General features: G+C 36.6%; 1 protein-coding gene across 29 annotated transcripts in view; it reads left to right on the top strand.

Annotated features, from left to right (window-relative positions):
• Nucleotides 1-20,761, top strand: part of arhgap32b (Rho GTPase activating protein 32b) — a 138,845-nt gene that overhangs the window by 74,005 nt on the left and 44,079 nt on the right. For 22 of the 29 annotated variants that reach the window (XR_012396796.1, XR_012396793.1, XR_012396795.1 and 19 more), the window contains one exon: nt 18,500-18,586. Coding sequence is in view for 16 of the 29 variants with exons in the window: in XM_073935356.1 (XP_073791457.1) it covers nt 18,500-18,586 (87 nt within the window). In the remaining 13 variants the exon portion in view is untranslated. Of the gene's footprint in view, nt 1-13,989; nt 14,492-15,259; nt 15,692-18,499; nt 18,587-20,761 lie in introns of those variants that run through there. The other 7 variants (XM_073935362.1, XM_073935360.1, XM_068216052.2 and 4 more) reach the window with 4 other exon arrangements.

Genomic DNA, 20,761 nt, shown 5'->3' with positions numbered 1-20,761 from the left:
TAAGATTTACTACAATAAAGTCATTCAATGTCTAATTTAAATTCAATCCCTTATTTTGCTGAGAAAGCAAAAGTTATCATTTTAATACAGTTATCCATAGATCACACTTTAAAAGTATTATTTAAAAAAAGTGATTTTGGTTTTTGGCCCAGAAATATTATTTGAGCACATAACTGATTTTGATGCTGTGATGCTGATATAGCCAGCATTGTAAAATATTTATTTTAGCTTTTTATTTATTAATGCAAAACATTTTATCTATGCAAAAATTTTAATATGTTAGTAAATCTGTTATCATTAAATGGGGTATGTGCACACAGACTTTAAGTTTCTGTCAGCCAGCCTCAGGGCTTCCGGTAAATTGTCATCCCATACAAAATTGCTTTTTTAAAGATCTGATTTTTATAAAAAACTGCATTTATCACTACCTGGCTAAGATGCGATATAAAGTGGGTATCAGACCAAACAAGAAGCACTGCATTAAATACTATTTTTGTGCACCATGTCTTTAAAATATGGAAATTAATTTTACATCAGTATTTTCAATGGAGTTGTTACTCTAGCCTGCTATTGACGGTGCCTGTGTTTAAACAGTCTTTTGTCTCTTTTTACGCTTTAACAACCAAATGGATACTTAAGTCTATTTAACCGATTATATTTGAATTGCATTACAACATTAATGCTGTAAAAGGAACCTTATGAAATCAAAAATATTCACATAGTTCATCATTGGCTGAAAAATATATTCATATAGCCTATTTTTAGTAATTATCAGTCATAATTTGAATATTGTGGATTTCTGCTTTTTAGGGTTAAAACCACTCTATCCTGAAAGAAACCTGGTCATACTAATTAGGTTAACTGTCCAAACTGTGCAAGTCTGTCAGTTAGAAACCAAGATGGTCTTAAAAGTCCAACTTGGGGGTGTGTTTCCCAAACAATGTTCTTTTTGGGAAAAGACTGATGTAATGATGAGTGTTTCCCAAAACCATAGCTGCTTTGTCACCCATCCATTGTTTGAACCACATTAGTTATAATGTAAAATGTTCATAATGACGCTTTAAACGGGTGGGAGTAACTACTTTAGAGAAAAACCCCATAATTATTTGTGCAAATTATATTGTTTTACACACACATGCATTTAAAAAAAGTTCAAAAAAGTCTTGATTAAAAACATGCACTCGTTTTCCATATTAAGTAAAATATATGTAATCCGCACATATAGGGCTTTTGTTTCCTATAGGTTACAAATATCATTGAGAATATGCCATATTCTATCTAAAACATAAAATCACTTTGTAACACGTATTCTAATCCCATATTTAAATCATACAAATTGTTAATGGCTGTAATTTACTGTCGGCTATTTATTAAGAAATGAAAAAATCCTACTTAATAATAATAATAATAATTATTATTATTTTATTAATATTAAGTAGGATCTTGTTTATTTATTACAATTTTACACATTCAAGTCACTGCAGAAATGTTCTAACCAACAGACCCATGTCATAGGCCTACAGTACAGATACATTTCTTAATCAATAACCAACTATAAATTAAAACCATTAACGTATGCTGTATATTTGTTTTTACAAGGTTTGGAGACGTAAAGTAAATTCTGTTTTTAAATAATAGGTCACCTATGGCTTTCATCATGAGCCACGGCTGCGTTCAAAATGGCATAAATGTTTTCAAAGTGGGCTGTGACGGAGCGCAATTCTAAGCATAAAGATCGCCAACACTGACCTGTACAAATAGTTTGAAACCAAATTACACCTAAGAGAGATGACTTTATTGTTTTTTTTTAATCATTCCAAATTTAAATCTCGGAAAGTTCTAAATGAATAGGGCATAGGGCGATAACTGGAAATTGAACACAACCAGGAACTATGCTTCTAACTACAGCTTAAGAGGTGTAGTTGCAAGCGTACAAGTTTGCGACACAGTTTGCAAATGTTCGTTGAAACTATGGATTAAGGAAACACCAAATCAACAAACTATGTTTGTAATACCACAACTTGCAGAAATGCACACCTGGCTGGTAAACCAGTGGATCAACCAGATAAAAAACTTCACACATGGCATGTAAAACCAACCAGCTAATAATAAAAAAAAACTTTTCTTTCATTTTAAATGTTATCACCAGGATCCATCAATCATGTTGTACTTTTCAAATATGTGGTCTCAACCCCATCTCAAGCTATTTGAGTTACCATCCATTCCACAGCCTATTATTATGTACCCTCTGTGTCTCTAGCAATCCATCTTCAAATATTTTAGTTGTTTATATTGCCTGTGGAGAAAGTCAAATGCTCTTACCCCTCAGCTGGCCCACATGACACATTTATTCCTGAGCTATTAGGCAGCCTGGAGCAGAGAGAGAGCAAGCCTTTAACCCACAGGTCAAATGGGCCAGTATGGCTCCTGTCACTGTTCAGCCATCACATTGACACAGGCACTTGAACATGCCCTCCATGTAAATCTGAAGTGGAGTCACGTAGTGCAACCGCAAGTCCAGAGCACGACACTCTTTATCAAATCAGCTAGTTTAATAAGGAGTGGGTGGTAGTTGTGTTTGCCACTAAAGGGCTTTTGAATGAACGGAATACTAAAACAAAGACACTTTCTCTTTCCTTTCCTTTGCCCCTTTGTTCTCTTTCTTACACACTCTCTCCTTGTTTTTTTTTATTCCCACCACAGACAATGAACGCTTGGATTCTCTTCCTGATTTTGGACCAATCAGCTGTTTATTTTTAGGCCAATATTGATGTGTTGATCAGCACCATATGGTGCTAATGGGCAAGATATAGGAAATAGCATCTGCTTTGTTAACATTGCTCTCAAGATTTATGAGGTAGAGGAAATATTTTGTTTAATTCTACCTCCTAGATGATGGAGTATCTATATTTTGGGTTCCAACATCAAGCTAATCTGTTCCAGGAGTTAATTTCCACTGATGAATACTCCATCAGTTCAGTTCTTTATTGTTTTATTCATGGCTTTTATTCCAGTTCCTTCAGTGTCTGTTTGTAGACACGAATTCAAAAGTACTCTCTGGTGTTTTATTACCTCTACAAGCTACAACAATGCATGCTGGCACACCTTGGCCTTTCTTGTTTAATGGTAAATATGTTGCTTGGCACATTGTGATTTTGTCTTCCAATAGTGCGCTGGGAAATAGGCTAAACCAGTGGTTCTCAAACTGTGGTACTTGTACCACTAGTGATACGCAGGCTTCCTTCTAGTAGTACGCGGAGGAAACACTGAAAAATTAAAGTACACTTTTAACCCTTTGAAGCATACAATAACACCGATGTGATCAGTAAATTGATTTTAATAGGCTAAATCTTTTTATTTTATTTTCAATTATCTAATGTTTATGTATCCTTTCATTTGAAGCTAATTTCCTCTCTATATTTGTTATGGTTGTTGGGGGGTGTATCCCATATTTTCATATCCCAATATCCCAATAGTTTAATCACTTGCTTTTCTGACACACAAAGCCTACTCTAACGAGCAGTGAGCACATCTAATTTCTAATTTAAATATGTAAATCTAATTAATTTAAAATACAAGTTAATGTTTAGATTTCAAAAATATACAAATAAGCCATATATACATGCAACATATATTTCAAAACTTTTTTATATATATATGAATGTGATAACATATAGTCTATATTTATGAGGTCCAAGGAACATTACCAGATTTTGATACATGGGCTACTTTATGATAATACTTTACATTTTAGTACAGCAGTTTTCTTTTTACTAATTAACTTTTAAAAGCACAATTTAAAATTTAAAATTGACGTTTTATTTTTATTTATGTTTAAAGTGGCTGACAATAATAAATATTCATGCTGTAGCTGCTTAATTAGGCCTATTATGCTACTGTGTTTCAATACTAGTCATTATGGTGGTTCTTGGAGAGACAATTTTTTTCTGAGGTGGTACTTGGTGAAAACAATTAAGAACCACCAACCGTTTCTTGAAGTGTTCAATTTGAAGCATAACTGTTCATCTCTATAAAACCTTGAGGTACATGGCGAAAGTTACCAACTAGTCATTACTGTATATGCCACCTCAATAATAGAAATCTATACAAGTTAACCTAAATCTCAGTTATTTCTGAATGAAACCTTTAAATGATAATAATGAAATAGCATTAAAATATCGTCACCGGTGGGAGGCTTGCTTTACTGTCCCACCAGTGATGATATACAGCCATATCGCAACTGTTTGATGGCATATGCTTATAAAAAAGAAAATCAAACATGAAGAGTGTAAAAACCCTTTTTTTTATGAGGAACTACTTTTGTCCGCCATTCATTCACATCTGACGTCAGAACAGCAGAAACCGTTGCTACTTCATAAACATCACTTTAGAGCTAGTATTTGAATGATTCTCTAATTTCTAAAGTAATGACGAAACAGGTGATTTTGCTCACATTTTAAGATTATAAGGCTGAACATCATGAAATGCCATCAGTCTAGAGATGTTTCCCAGTATTTCTCTGTTACAATCGGGAGATCACAATGATTAACCCTGAAAAAGCCAAAGCAAAGCAAAAACTACCAGACTATGGCATAAAACATGGGTTAATTAATCTAAGGTCTTATCATGTGGTCTCTGTCGCCATCTTGTGGCAGAACGTCAATCGTCTTTGCTTTGCTCAGTATGACAAGCTGATGAATGGTATCTCTGAAATCGTAAATATTTGAAATAGGCACTATCCTTATGAATAAATTGTGTAGTTGCAATCTAAACAACTAAATTCTCACCTAACAAAGCATTTAAGTACATTATGTTGTCCGACAGCTGCAATATTTGTCAAACTGTAGTGAGTATTGATCTGCTGTCACTATGAGTGGAGTAATACAGAAGAGCGAGGAGGCTGAACGAGTGCTATATCCGCACTATTGAATTTAAGGTTAAATTGTGAAAACTGACTTATTTAATGAATGAATCTGATTTATGATCAGTTTAATTTGATAAATAATAGTTGTAATGAATAAATGAGGGGAAAACTTAAATACGAGCTGTACATGTACAATATTTAATCATTAAAATGAACATTAAATATGCAAAGCATTTCAAATAGTTTACTGTAGTTTATTGTTTAACAATTGGCCATACTAAAAAACTAATTTTGCACAGCTCAATTAATTGTTTAATGTTTTCGGAAGTATTTCTTTTACTGATAATGGCTTAGTTTGTAGTGTGTAGTAAGCTGTAAACCCTGCATAAAGACCCTGCGAATTGAAAAACAGCTTGTGACATTCAATATTTGGCAAGCTCGCTTGTTGTGAGATCTTGCATTAAAACATTGCTTTTCATGCAAGCTGTGCTTTCTGCACTTGTTTACCATGTTTGTAAAACAGTTGCCAATTCAGCAATGTGCTCGCACAAACCCCAAGGAGTCATGCACAATCGTGGCACATTGTCCCATGTGGCCTCCCCCTTTTTCCATCAGAGCATCTCACACCGCAGTGTGCATATATGTCCAGCCGTGTGTGTATGTGTGGTCACATAAATCATGCCGGTCTGTTGACCCCATGGATGCTTGTTAATGACAAAATGCCTCAGCTGGTCTTGTAGCGTAGAGATATCAGGAGGAAATGGCCTGTGAAATAGTCCTTGGAGGAGGGGAACTTGACTGACCTGCCAATCTTCCTCTGCCCTCTATTCATAAGCAATGCTGAATCAGGAATCAAACTGCTCTTTAAAGAGATGGCAATCTCTGAAGACGGCCTTTTAATGAAGATCTTGTCTGTAGATCATCGGGCTAGCTCATTAATCTATTCTAGCATTGCAGGAGCAGCTTGTAAATAGCTTTTGAGCAGTTTCTTCCTCTCTGCGGAAATGCTGGCTCCATACAAACAAAATGTGTGTTTGGCCAAGCCTCACGCTGTTGTAACTGTGTCCTGCGATGTGCTGTTCTGACAGCCACTGCTCTTGTACCGCGGTAGACCTTGTTTGAGGAAAGCATGCCGCAAGATCTCTTTGGGATGTTTACTAGCTGCTGAGCTGGCTTTGTTATCGATCTGTGCAGTACAATGTGTCTTCAGTGTGCAAGCACCTTTTGTTTATCAGGGCTTATCTGACGAATTAGCCTAAAACATTAGCAGTGCAGGATTTGTCTAGATAGTGTCTAAAGTGGTTTTGTACATGTTCAGGATTTGTTTTTTCATGCCTGCTGCTCTTTGTGGCAATTAAAAAAAATCTAATTACTTTCCAACAAACAATTTTGTGTTTAATAGTCGTCTAATAGACATCTAAATGTCAACAGCTTGGCTAAAACAAGGCTAAACTTGGGCTGTCCGTGAAAATCTAATAGACATCTAAGAACAGCCCAAAACTAGACTAGTCGCCAAATAGACCGATTAGACAGACTTTTTATGTGTAGTCATTCATTTCTGTTTATTTGATGACTAGTCTAGCTTTGGCCTATTCTTAGATGTCTCTTAGGTTTTCACTGACAGCCCAAATTTAGCCTTGTTTTAGCTAAGATGACTATGTTTAGACGTCTATTAGACATCTTTAAAAAACATAAAATGCTTGCTGGGTTCTCTTGTGATTGACACTAAGTTTTGGGATTTAGGTAATGGGATATCATTTGTTTCAGAGATATGCCAAACACAAAGGCTTACAGATCCTGTCTTTTTCTTAAGTAAAATATACTTAAGATGTTCAGAAAACAACTAAATTCAGGGGTCATGGGATTCATGTTTAAAAGTTAGACTTATTTTATATTTGGCAACCTGTTATAGACGCGAAAGCTGTCAGCTTAGCCGGCTTGTTAATCAGGCATTGATGGAAATAAAGAATAGGATTATGAAATACAATGGTCAAGATGTTCTGAATTTAAGCTTAATGTTTTTTTTTAAATACTGATGTATTGTACAGCAAAAGCACAGCACAGTGATTTAATGATCCAGTGCCAAAATACAAAAATCTTATATTCTACAGTACCATTCAAAAGATGTATTAAAGGAATTCAAAATGACAGTAAAGACTTTTAAATTGTCCAAATCATTTGTGTATTTTACATTTATCATTCATTTATTTTCTTTCGGCTTAGTCCCTTTTTTCATCAGGGGTCGCCAGAGAGGAATGAACTGCCAGCTTATCTATCATATGTTTTACACAGCGCAGTATCGGGAAACACCCATACACACTCATTCACACACATACACTACGACCAAATTAATTTATTCAATTCACCTATAGTGCGTGCCTTTGGACTTGTGGGGGAAACCGGAGCACCCGGAAGAAACCCACCCCAACGCAGGGAGAACATTAAACTCTACACAGAAATGCCAACTGACCCAGCTAGGACTCGAACCAGCGACCTTCTTGCTGTGAGGTGACAGTGCTAACCACTGATACACCGTCTCACCCCTTTACAGTTATTAAAGAATCATTAATGCAAAATTAAACACATCCTTGTAATGTTCAGAGCTTATTATTGTGATGATTAGAGACTTTAACTACTTTCTCACCTGCTGTTTTGTTGGGAGTTTATTTCATTATTGAGAGGAAAAAATGCAGCAGAGATTTACACATTGGTTTAAACATCATTCTCAGCAGACAGATGGATGTTCTTTTACTGTATATAGATGCAAAGGTATTCATAACTGCTTTTTACTTCTAAGCAAAGTATGAATGATGCCATGAGCATAATAGGGTTATGAATTATTGTTTGTTAAATTGACACAAATTCAAGCTCTTTTCAGTTCACTTAATAGCAGCTAATAATGGTGCCCATTAATAGCAACTTCTCCTGGAAAACTAAGTGCAACTCCTTTAAATATATACAGTTGAAGTCAGAATTATTAGCCCACCTTTGAATTTTTTTCTCTTTTTCTAAATATTTCCCAAATTATGTTTAACTGAGCAAAGAATATTTCACAGTATCTCTGATAATATTTTTTTCTTCTGGAGAATGTCTTGTGTGTTTTATTTCAACTAGAATAAAAGCAGTTTTTAGTTTTTTTAAACACCATTTCTAAGGTCAAAATTAATAGCCCCTTTATGCTAATTTTTGTTTCGTTAGTCTACAAAACAAATAATTCAGGGGCCTAATAATTCTGATTTCAGCTGTATATTAAAACAGGAAACAGTGTTTTAAAAATTTAAGAATATTTATTAGTTTACTGTTTTTGCTAATAATTTTTACTGTTGGTGAATTTTTTTTTACATACTTAAAGTTTTAAACTGTAGTGTGTTTATATATGAAAATAAAAACTATTTACCAAGAATTTCAAGGAGAATATTTTTTATTATTATTTTTTATTAGAAAGTTGTTTTACATGTCTTCTAGTTTTAGTTTTACCCTCTATTGTGTGTTTTCATCTTTTCCTTTTTACTCTCCCATTCACTTTAAACCCTGTCAAAGTTACCTTTCATGGTTATGTCATTCTCAGAGATCCCACTGTATGTGGATTCCTCCTCTGCAATGAAACAATGAAGCACTCCACTATTTGCCTGTGGGCACATGCACTCAAAAACACAACTACTCTGCAGCCCGATAAAAATACAGCTCGTTCCAACCCCCTTAGGTTAGAGAGCGTGTGGGAAGACCACTTTATATGCACAGACCTGCTCTTACCTCCGCAGTCCTGCCCCATCAACAGCAGAGATATTTCAGCCACCTTTTACATTTACAAATACATTTATGTGTATTTGTTTATGTTATCAGTCTAGACTGTAAAATGTACTTGTGAAAAATAATACGTTTCATTTTCTTCACCACAGTGACTTTATTTTCCTTGAATGTCCTCTCAGAACGTGATTTGTGGAATTGCATAAGGATTTACCCTGGCAAAACTGGCAAGATGCCCAGCCACTGTTCAGGCAAATCTGGATGAACTAGGTCACTATTGGATTATAATTTTATAAGTGTAGCTGTTAAGAGAGAGTCTTGTTTTAATGTGTGATGAAGAGGATAAGGCTGTTTCCTGGTCCATAGGTCATGTTTGCCCCTATGATCAACAAACCTGTTTTTTCCTGATCATGATTTGTGCCAGTCGAGTAATTTTTTTAAAACAATTTTTTTCTCTTTTTTTTTCTTTTTGGAATGTTTTGCACTTGCTATGAAATGTCATGTTTTGCTTCAGTAAATTAAAACTAAAAATAGTAAATGGTTGCAAACTGATATCAGTCACAAGGCATTTATTGCTGAGATGATTTGACTCCAAATGTACCAAGAAAGAATGATATACTTGTGTTCCTTTACGGTTAAACATGACCAGATATTTTTCTTAGCAAAACATTGGAATTAAACATAGCTGTTTAACATAATAATTAATATATATATAATAACTTTTTATTGCACAAAAACTACTGATTATGTATAATAACAGTCAACTGTTACTATCTAATAACAATTGTGTTGAAATTTGTTGAAAGCATTTTATTTGTTACAAAATTACTTTAAAAGGCACCTATTTTACCCTTTTCAAGATTTAAGAGAAGTCTTTTGTGTCTCCAAAATGTGTCTGAAAAGTTTCAGCTCAAAACACCCATCAGTTTAATTATTGTAAATTTCAGAACATTGTAATTGTCTGCTCTAAGCACTATGTAGCTGTTTTTGTTGCCTGTGCTTCTAATGGTAGTTCTCCCCGTCTGCCGTTCCGACATGCCTGTCAGAGTGTGCCTAAATCTCCACCTGGGCTGCGTCAAATAAACAGCACAGTGACAGACACGAAGGAAGCAGATCTCATGACGTTTGTGAGAAATACTACTGTAAGAACTTTCCCAATGATATATGATGTGTTTGTTGTGGAGTTGCAACGATGAGTCACACACACAATGTTGTTACAAAGCTTACGCACAAACACACTAACTTAACTTTGCACTGTTTTTGCATGCAAATTTGACAGGATACAGGTTAATATCCACTGTGGACACAATCTACTTTCACACAGTCCTTTCCAAACAGTTTACAAAAGATGATTTTCATCATTGATGCCCTTTAATGTCAGCTCATGACTCTTGAAAGGGGATGAATTTAAAAATATTATCTTTGTAATCTTGCAAATTCGGTGTATACATGATACTTTTGAGCTTTGTTGCAAGTCACAGATGCAGAACCTGCTGTTTTGCTAAGAGTTTAGCATACTGACGGTTTGTGTATTTAAATGTGACAGTTTTTATTTACTTAATAATAATAATAGCTATCACAATATTGACATGTATATGTCGATGTTAATGTAAAAAATAAATGCTACAGAATAAATCAATCTCACTCATTAATACTAATTATGTCCCATCCATAGTGCATTCCTCTCGGTTTTTTGGAATGTGCTTTTCCACACTTAGCCTCTAGATTTAAGGAACTGGATGTTTGAGGGTGTTAAATCTTCTGTTGGAATGTGTCCACCCCAAATATTGCTCTTCTACTGCTGATCCAGACACATTAGTGAGGAATTTATAATCATACAACTTGGCATCTCTTTATTCAGTGGGATCGCAATTCTGTCCCTTTAAAGGTCATTGCTTTGCAACCTTGCCAGTTCTTTCTCAGTAGAAAGATTAGTTTGTTAACTTGCATTATGTGTTTCTAATCTTGCTGGAACTCATTCAATGTCAGCAAATGGCAAATCATGTGTCATAGATTTAGGCCATGGCATTTTTAAACTCATCCCAACTTTTTAGCTGAAGTCCCTAAGCTCACGTATTTGTTTTGGTCTGCACAGCTTTCATGAAATCATCCAAACAACTCATACCAGCCAACCTCTCTCCCCAAACTCACACGTACAAACTGAGGCAGCCATGTGTTTCTGAGCGAGTGGGACTCCAGGGAATGATTTCTCATTTCTGCAGGTCGAATAGCAGGACTCTTGGATCTATCTTGCGTTCCGTGTGGTTGGCTGCAGCGTTTTCACAACACTCCTCTTGGAAAATCTTTATAATCACCCTCAGATGTGCTGTGATGGCACAAGTGATGTCATTTGGAGTGACCCTCTGCTTTTCTCTGTCACCTCCACTGATTTACAGCTGAAAGGTGTTTACTTAAGTATCTATGTTGTTTTTTTTCCGCTTTTATCACAATCACTGACTTAAGCAATGTCTTAACTTTAGAATCCAGGAGATCTCACAAGGGAGGCATCTGAGCATCAAGGGCCAAGTGTCTTTCTCTGGAGTTGTCAGTAGATCTTAAGATAAGTCAGTTTAGGCTTTGACAAATTAATAGGGACAATACCATATATTAAAGGGCCATGAAACCCCCTTGTTTCAGCAGGGTTTATACACACCTCTACTTTGGAAAAAGTTAGGAAAGTGGGTGTGTCCAGCTCTGTTTAGGGGGAGTGTCGGAGGAGGGAAAGAGGGAAAGTCCGTAAAAATTTGCATAAAATGGGAGTGGTTTGAGCACGTGCTGATTTTCACAGAGGCAAAACAAACACACAGACGCAGAGGAGAAAGACAGTGACTGTGTTTACGTGGACATCAGTAATCGAATTATTTGCCAAATTATTAAATGGTGGACTTTAACGGCAGTTTGGCTCTTTCATTCAGGAATTTCATTTATGCCCCTCGTGGGAGAAAAAAAAAAACCTCAGCATTTCTCTGTAACTTAGATGCACTCAGTAGATTGCGTCAGAAAGCCCTATGTGTTATTCCTGTCACAAAATGCGGCGAAAATACTACACAACGGTAAGTTTGATTGTGGTGCTTACGTTTACACTCGGAGAGCAGCATTTACAGCAGATTTTTAGTTCATAATATTGTAGTGATATTAACGTACAGTAAACCCTGTTAACTTAGAAATCATTCGACTAAAGTCTGTCTTTAAACACTGAAAAAGTACTCCTGACAACACAAACTTACTTTGCCTCTGAATAAACAAACAAAGACCTCTAATCGCTTACTTATCAAATCTGTAGAGATAGGACAATCAACACCAACTGGAGCTGCATCTTTATTAAAAAGAGACGAAAGACAAATCCGGATTTCACCTTTTCCAGATGAGAAAAGCTCTCGGGTAAAAAAATGTATTTCTGTCGCTTGTCGCATGCACTGTAATCCACGTGTGAGTCCAGCTCGGCTCTCATAGAGGGAAAATAAAAACAAACCCTTCACTGCAGCAAATTAGAAAAGTAACACTGACGACCCGTATCTCCAAACAATTCTTGTTCTCCCGCTTGACAACACAATGTGGCGTCTCTCTGGCGTTTGAACATTGTAATAGGTCTTCGAAGCTATCATGCATAGTAATGAAGTTGCACCACATACACATTAGAGCACGCTGATTGGTTTGAACCAAGTCTTACTCATGAATGAATGCAGCACACTCCAATAAGTCATAAGGTACTCGCCGGTACAGACGTCCAGTCTACACGCTGGAATGCACGCTAAGATCTCATGGCCATGACGCAGCTTCAAAAATTTGTTTCGAACCGGAAGTATGAATTTGCTCGAAATAACGCAAAAACAATTTTTTTTTTACTTTTTTGTGAAATATATGTGTTCTAAAAGTGTTTGTAGCAGTGTGGGCCACATATACAACTGTCAACAACTCAAAAATTGTGTTTTGGTGTTTTGTGACACTTTAACTTCAATCATTTCAGGAATTTAACAATATATTTTTTTAGAGCAGTGTGTTTTTTCAATGGCAATTTTCATTTCTACAGTCATTCGTTTATTTATTTGTTTATTAAAATTGGATTATTTGAACAAAGCAATTTAAATTAATTTTAATTTTAATTAATTTAATCATTCAAAATCTATAATGTATGCAGTTTAAAGAAAGTGATTCACCTCTTAAAGTAAAGTCCTATTTTGGGGTTTCCGCCTGGATTTTGCATGCCCAAATTTAAAAGCTTTCCAAATCCAGAGGAGAAGTGTAAATACAAAAGTTTGGTATAATTTTGAATAAAACTCTTTTAATTTTCATAAAACACTGTTGAAAGTGATAAAAATAATTATATATGTTGTCTGTAATAGCAACTCCCTCCAAAAAAGGCACATTTTTTCTTTTTTTGTAAGCTCAAATTTGAAAGTATACTTTTTAGGTTCTGTGTGGTCTAGGTTGCTGTAATTAATTTAGGTGGTTTCTGCACATGTCAGTAATCATAGGAAAAAAGAAAAATGTCTGTCATAATCTACGCAAAAGTTATTCCATTCCAACTGATGAGAGAATGAAACCATTTATGGGGGTATTGGACCAGTATGGACCTTTAAAATTTAAAAAATGTAGAAGTAAATGACATCACAGGCCCAGTACCAGGTCCCAGAGTTTAGTAGGTTAATTCAGGTTCAGAAAATTAAGGCGTAAATTGCTGCATTTTCCACTTTTAGGAAGCTCTATACTCTACTGTTTAAGAACTCAAGGTTCTTTATTGGCATCAATGCTTCCATGAATAACCTTAAAATAATATTTAAAGGTTTTTTGTGAAACAAAAAGATGATGTTTAACAGTGTATACATTTTAAAAAGCTACATACATTGGTCGGTCGCACTAATTAGAGACTATGTTGTTGAATTAGTTGACCATCTTGCCCTGTCCTTATTGTCTCCATCATTGAACATGATAATTAGGTCATTAAAAATGGCTCTGAACAGAAAATACCTCCTGCCAAAGTACGAGACATATGGAGGCTCTTTGTTCCCGCTCTTTGTCTTTTGTGCTTCTACAATAGCGTGATTATTAGACAATGCAGCCCTGCTGCCTTGAGCAGCTTTAGTCGTTCATGAAGGATTCTCCAGACCTTCTCACTGCACCACTAACATTATTCTCTGTCACTTCTATTTCTCTCACTGTGGACTGCACTGGTCCCAGAGGATCAGGACAGAAAGTGAAGGGCACATGCTGGAGAACCGCTCTGTGCTCCTACAAGGGCAACCCCCTCTTCAGCGCTTTCCCCACTGTTTCTTTTGGCTCACCGGCCCTGTGCTTTGTCCCAGGGACTGTACCATTGAGCGCTAGTGAAGGGGGAGCAGCTGGGGGTTGGGAACAGGGGGAGACAGTTAAAGTCCGGAGAAAACGACAGCGTGTGTTGAAAGGACACCACAACAGATGCAAAAGGACGACTGCTTTTTGCATCATACTTTTTCATTCTTTTTTTTTTCTCTGGTGTAGAGGGATTGCAGATGGAGTAAGAGAGTCTAGCACAAATAAGGAAAACCAAACTGCAGCAAAGTCCTGGGAAAACAACTGGAATTTTGCAAAAAGCCGAGCAGTCAGTGCTCCACGTTTTCTAAGGGGGAACCTCTGTCCTCGTGCTTTACAACAACTCAGCCGGGACTGCACTCAGGAGGGGTTGGGAAACTCAACTGACATCTGTGTTTTGCAGACTGGATTTGTGCTGGATAAAAACAACGGGTGTTTCTCTCACACATGCTTGACTATTGGACATCGAAGGCGGGAATCCTTGAATGTTCAGATGTGAGGCTTCTGAATTGTTCATCCAGCGTGCTGCCAGAATCTTGGGGTGAACAAAAGATGCTGCATTAATCAGTTCATGCGGGATGTTGTGGCTCTGTAAGTCGTCTTTGCTCAGCTTGCTCATTCTGCTTGTATGCTTCCCACCCTTTTTTTTTTACTCTTAGTCATACCTTTACTTTAATCGCTCTATATTTACACTTCAGCTGACACTAGGACCATTGAATTCATACTTTTAGGATCACTGCTATATAACCATGCACTATGGAGATATACAGTACACATTTCTAAATGGATTTTTATAAAGGCTCTTGAGGAAGGTGATGTGCCTTCTAAGCACCAGGAGTACTGTAATATCTTTCATGCCTGTCAGTGCTTGTAAACGATTAGCTAAAGGATCCCCATAAATCATAGATGCTATCCATGGGCTCTATCAAACAATGCAGTTGAACATTTTGTCCCGCCAAGGATCACTGACCACTTTTGCCAAGGATTTTGTGTGCGTGTCCAGTGGGACTTTATGGTCACAGCTAAAGAATGTTTCCCCAACCATTTAAGTCTGAAAGTTTAGTGGAATCTCCTGGCAGTGGTGACGGGGATACCTCTCTTTCTCTCAGCACTGGCAAGCTGTTGAAGTGATGGTTTTAACTGGGTCATTACTTCTCATGTTACCCAGGGTTTTCCGAGGAGCTGGCTCTCCAGACTTTACTGAAGCCCACCGCTTCCAAACTTGACGTATAGCGCACCTGGTTGTGCCTCCCTCTAATCCCTTCCCACTCTTCTCATATAGACCTTGCTGGTCAGAGGTCTGTTTCTTTGCTCACGTCAGAGCGGCAGCATTAGATTTCACTTCTCACATGTAAGGATGTGGAATGAACAGAAGTCTTAGACCATAGCTCAGTCGGGCCTTCATGTGGTATTGTTAAGATGTCTGAAGTTTCACTCGCACACTCACTGAGACGGATATTTAATACTTCACAGCTCTCTGTAACCCTGCCTTATTTAAGGGCATAATCCTCTCGCTCTAAAGAGTGCAGCGCCTCTGAGCTTTTACTCATCGTGACAGGAATACAACCTAATGGCTGCTTTCTGAACTTGAGTGTAATTAACACTGCCGCACACTCGTAGAGATGAGATTTGACTACAGATTTAAGGGTTCACATGATCTTTTTCCAATTTAAAGGAGCAGTTGGTACCTTTTCTGCAGTTTGGATCCTTCAGTTACAAATGGAAACTATTCAAAGACACCTTTGTGCTACAAAAGACTGTGTAGTATTATAATAAACCAACATAAAGTAGGTGAGTAGTCAGCGCTAACATACTTGCATACTGTAAAATATTTTGATATCTGGTTAGAAATGTACGAGACCACATTTGTACGTTTATGCGTTAATGTGTCCTAATAAATCCCAGAGAGAACATGATCTACTGTAGCTTGCAGTTTATTTTTTTTCTCCACTAAATTGGCTTTAAAATCTTGCTCATGCCCATTTACACAGTGCAACAAGCCAACATTTTCACTAAAACCTGTCAACTTGGGATCAGATGACCAGAATTAATGTTAATATAAGTTGTAAACAAACACAAGTGGTTAGAGCTGTGGTTTTATATCTGCTCTTCCACTCTGAGATGTGTGGTGCCTGTGTAAACATTCATTCAAGTGTATTTCTTTCGATGGATGGAGATGGAAAGACGTTTATTGATCTCAAGGGAAATTTTGTGTAAATAATTAAATTATTCATCAGTGGATCCACCTGGATGAAACCATTTATACGCTCTATCAAGATTTACCGCTCAATGCTTCAGTCCAAATAGCTGCTGTCAAAGCTCTTCAAGCTTATTAAAAAGGCTAGATACATTTGCTGTTTTAATGCAGTCTGGTATAGAGGGATTCTGTGCAATGCTGTTTTGCTTGATGTGGGAGTGTGACTAGCTGCACTTGACTAAGATGTAGTCACCCTTTGTTTTTGGCAAGACAACGATTTTTTTTCACTGTGTGTGTCTCACTGAGGTCATCAACTATCTCACAGTATGAACAAACTCAAATGAGTCACAGTAGAAATGTGTCACTTGCAAAACACTTAACCATTTACTGTACGTGTGAACAGCCTGAGAGATGATGCAATGGGTAATATTCAAAGTAATATACATGCATAATTGTCAGAGGACATTTTATATAAATGATATAAAATTAGTGATTGTGCATTTATCTTTTGTTCCCCACACAGATGTGATGTATGAAAATTGGGGTTTTTTATGGTTCTGAAATACCCATTCTTACTTTATTTTTTTATAAAGCTATCACTTAGTATTAGTAATCTTGCGATTTGTATTACATGGATAGTTAATGCAAAAATGAATATTCTGTTATCTTTTACACAAGTTTCTTTATTCTGTTAAACACACAAGAAAATACTTTGGACAATTTGCAAACATATAACCACGGATTTTAAAGGGCCATGAAGCCCACTGTCTCACTATGTTTTTTTTACACTTCTAGTTTGAATGCAGGAAAGTGTGAGAGTCCCAGCTTTGTTTAGTTGGTAGTGTCAAGTGGCGAAAGAAGGAAGGCTTTGCTTGAAAAGGGGGTTTCATTATGTGCACAACAGCTGATTTTCACTGCGGCAACATAAACACAGACTCAGGGGAGATAGACAGTGATTCGGAGGGCAGCATTTACAGTTGATCTGAGAGCTGTATGGAAGTAGAGGATTTTCAGTCCATAATTTTGCAGTGATATTACTGTAAACAGTAACTAAATCACTTTGACTAAGGCAGGGGTGTCCAAACTCAGTCCCGGAGGGGCGGTGTCCTGGAGAGTTTAGCTCTAACCCTAATCAAACACACCTGAACTAGCTAATCAAGCTCTAGATACAATAGAAACTTCCTGGTAGGTGTGTTGAAGTAAGTTGGAGCTAAACTATGCAGGACACCGGCCCCCCAGGACTGAGTTTGGACACCCCTGGATTGCTGACGATTCTAGCTAACTTTGCCATCTGAATAAAGATAAACAAGGAACACTGATCACACACTTACCAAATCTGTAGACAGGACAATTAACATGAACTAGAACAGTGTCTTTTTTAAAAGAAGACGAGTGGCAAATCCAGATTACATCATTTTCAGATGCGAAAAGCTCTCAGATAAAAAATGTTCCGCTCAAACATATTTTTGTCGCTTGTTAGTAGACCACTGTAAATCCACAAATGTGGGTTCATATGCGAGCTGTGCTCATTGTGGGGAAATAGAAACCTTCATTGCGGCACATTTATAAATGCAGGACTGACGACCCATGTCTTTGAACAATTCTTCTTCTTTATTGAATTACGGTTGGCAACACATGCATAGTAATGAAGTTGCATCTCGTCCACAACAGAGGGCGCTAAGTGGTTCAAACCAAGTCTTTCTCATGAATTAATGTACAGATATGCTGAAAACTCAATGCTGCTTCAAAAATTTTTTTTAAACAATATATGTATCCTAATAAGTGTTTTTAGCAACGTGGGACATATATATGACTGTCAACATCTCTAAAAATGTGTTTTGGTGTTTCGTGATCCTTTAATGATGATTGTTTTGCCTACTTTGGAAGTCAATGGGTACAGTTTTTTGGTTTTCTTAAAAAAATCTTTAGTCCTCAACAGAAAAAAGAACTTGTTAAGGTTTATAATCACGGGAGAGTAAATCATTTTTGGGTTAACTATCTCTTTAAGTCATAAAAACTGCATAGATGACTAAATTCTAACTAAATTAATGCATTCATGTCACTCTATAAATTAATCACTTGTGGATTTCTACACATGGCTCAGTTTTTGATCCGTCTCTCACTGGATTGACTGTTTCTGTGCATCTGTATTTATTATTTATAGTATGCAGGCAATTTGCTCAGTCTGTGACAAATCTGTTAGCACCTTTTCTTACCAGAGGTGCCATCTCTACACATGACTGTAGAGACACACAAGTAGTTTATTCACTGAGAGCACCAAAGTTTCTCATAGTAGCAAAAAGATGTGATGGATGTCTTATGCGTTTTCAGCATCAGCAGTCTACAGCTGTCACTAAAACAAGAACATCCACTCATCCTTTTGTTCATCTCTTTCTCCATAGTTAACCCTCGCAGATGAGCAGACTGAAGTGACACGGAATGGCCTGGAGTCAAAAGAGCCTGTGTATTTGGTTCAGATCTACTGTCAGGTAAAAGTGTTTCTTGCATAATAAGAATTTTGTCCATATGCATGAGAATGAATGTTGTATTTATGAATTTCAGAATTGTATAGTTTTAAAATGCCTTGTTCAAGTTAATATTGTGCCAGTGGCCTCTCGCTAAAGGTAGAGATGATTTATGCACTTCAGTCAACCAGTTAAGCTATAAATTTAAATCAGAAAATGTACAGAATTTTAAAGTGAGCTGTCCCTTTAAATCTTGTGTAGCATATACGCAACCGGCTGCTTGTGCACTTGATTTGAGCGCTGGCAGCCTTGAAAACTCAGTGGAAAAATATCTGCAGTCTGGGTTTTGTGTGTGGAAACCTCATTTTATCCTGGTGTGTGTGTGTTGTGAAGATATCCAAATCCACAGCACTGCTCCTGTGTGTTTATAAAGAGAGAGAAAAAAGTTAACGACTGAGGGTGCATATTTGGCTAGGAACCTCTTGAATGGACAGGGATCATACATACAGGAAAATCCCTTTAGTTCCACTGTCATTGCTGCTCAGACCCCTATGAAATGTATTGGAAGTAGGAAGGTGTTTGTTTTTTTTTTTTTTGTTTGTTTTTATTGGCGCACAAAAACACAAACATTTTTGAGGTATTTTCATTCTGGTCCTCATTTGGGAAAATGGCAAATCAAACACATTGAGGTTTTCCATTTACTCTGAATATAGACTTTGTGGCTTGGTGACTGAACAAAGGAAGGAAAAGTGTATATATTCCAAACGAGAGAGGAAAAATACTAAATGGTTATGAAAAAGAGTAGTGTCATGAATTGATTTGAGCTTCATTAGAGTGGAAAATTAATCTGTATAATGTTAATGTAGTGAGAATAGTTCATTATAGTCTTGTCACATGCACAAGGGTCCGAAATAAATCGATGTGCCTTATCTTTATACTAGCGGCAAATACATTTTTATGAATTTTTAGTTTCTGTAGAACGGTTTTCAAAGTTGATTTGCTGTGCAAGTGGTTATTAAAGAAACTCGCGACATTTTTTTGGAAATAGGCTCATTTTACAAATAACCTTGAGTTAAAGAGTTGAGTTTTATAATTTTTTAATCCATTCAGCCAACCTCTGTGTCTGGCGGGAGCACTTTTAGCTTAGCTTAGCATAAATCACTGAATCGGATTAGACCATTAGCATCTCACTAAGACCAATGGAGGATGCTATTTTATATGTTGATATATTTTGGAACTAGACTTATTCCAGCATAATCAGGGTGTCTGCGGGGTCTTAAAGTATTAGCAGTTGATAAATCAATTAGGAGAAAATTAAGGCCTCTATAAGGTATTAAGCCTTAATCACATTTTTACGAGGTCTTAAATTTTGTTCAAGCGTTGTCCAAAGTGTTTGACTCCACAAAAGCATAAATATATTTATTTTCCTCTTAATATTAACAACGGCATGCTCAATCTATGCGATTGGTTCTGGCTGGGACGTTCCGGCTATGCTCCTCTGTCCGGGTGATGTCATGTAATTTGTGACAAATGCAGGAAGGTGATGTGATGCTCTCCACATGTAGTGAAACCATAGCGCGAAACAGATGGCAAAATGTAAGTTTGCTTACTTCTGGGTGGAGAAAGACAAGTTTATATAGTGGCTGAAGCCTGTCACTGAAACCAACCTTGTAATTTATTTTTTCAAGTTTTGTTTCTTCTGAACTTTTCTGAGTTCTGTTGCATGGCTGTGCTCCATCGATTTATTTAACTACAACTGTTTATTAACAACTTTTTGTTTATTAAATTAAAGGTTTAATTTAATAAACATATTCTGAGAAGGTCTTTAAAAAGTCTTATAAAGATATTGAAATTACCTTTAGGATTCCTGCTCTGATAATAATCAAGGAACTTTGGTGCTGTACCATGGCTGCAGCAGGTGCAGTAATATTATGCAGTGCTAGATGGGAACAATTTTCATGTGATGCTCAATATCATTGCACCTGCTGCAGCCATGGTAAAGCAACGTTCTTTGATTATTACGCCAGAATGAGACTATAGTTCCTAGCATAAAAATAACAAATTTTCATTTACTGTCAGTAGGCCTGCAGAATATTGTAAAAAATGTACATTGCGGTATTTTTATTTTCTGCAATTTATATTGCGATAATTCACTAAATAACTTTTACAGCTCTGTTTTGAAGTAATGTATTCGTTTAT

This window comes from Danio rerio, chromosome 21 (assembly GCF_049306965.1).
Source record: "Danio rerio strain Tuebingen ecotype United States chromosome 21, GRCz12tu, whole genome shotgun sequence".
Classification (NCBI taxonomy): domain Eukaryota; kingdom Metazoa; phylum Chordata; class Actinopteri; order Cypriniformes; family Danionidae; genus Danio; species Danio rerio.
The sequence above is the reverse complement of the archived record's forward strand: the minus strand, read 5'-3'. Positions and strand labels throughout refer to the sequence as shown.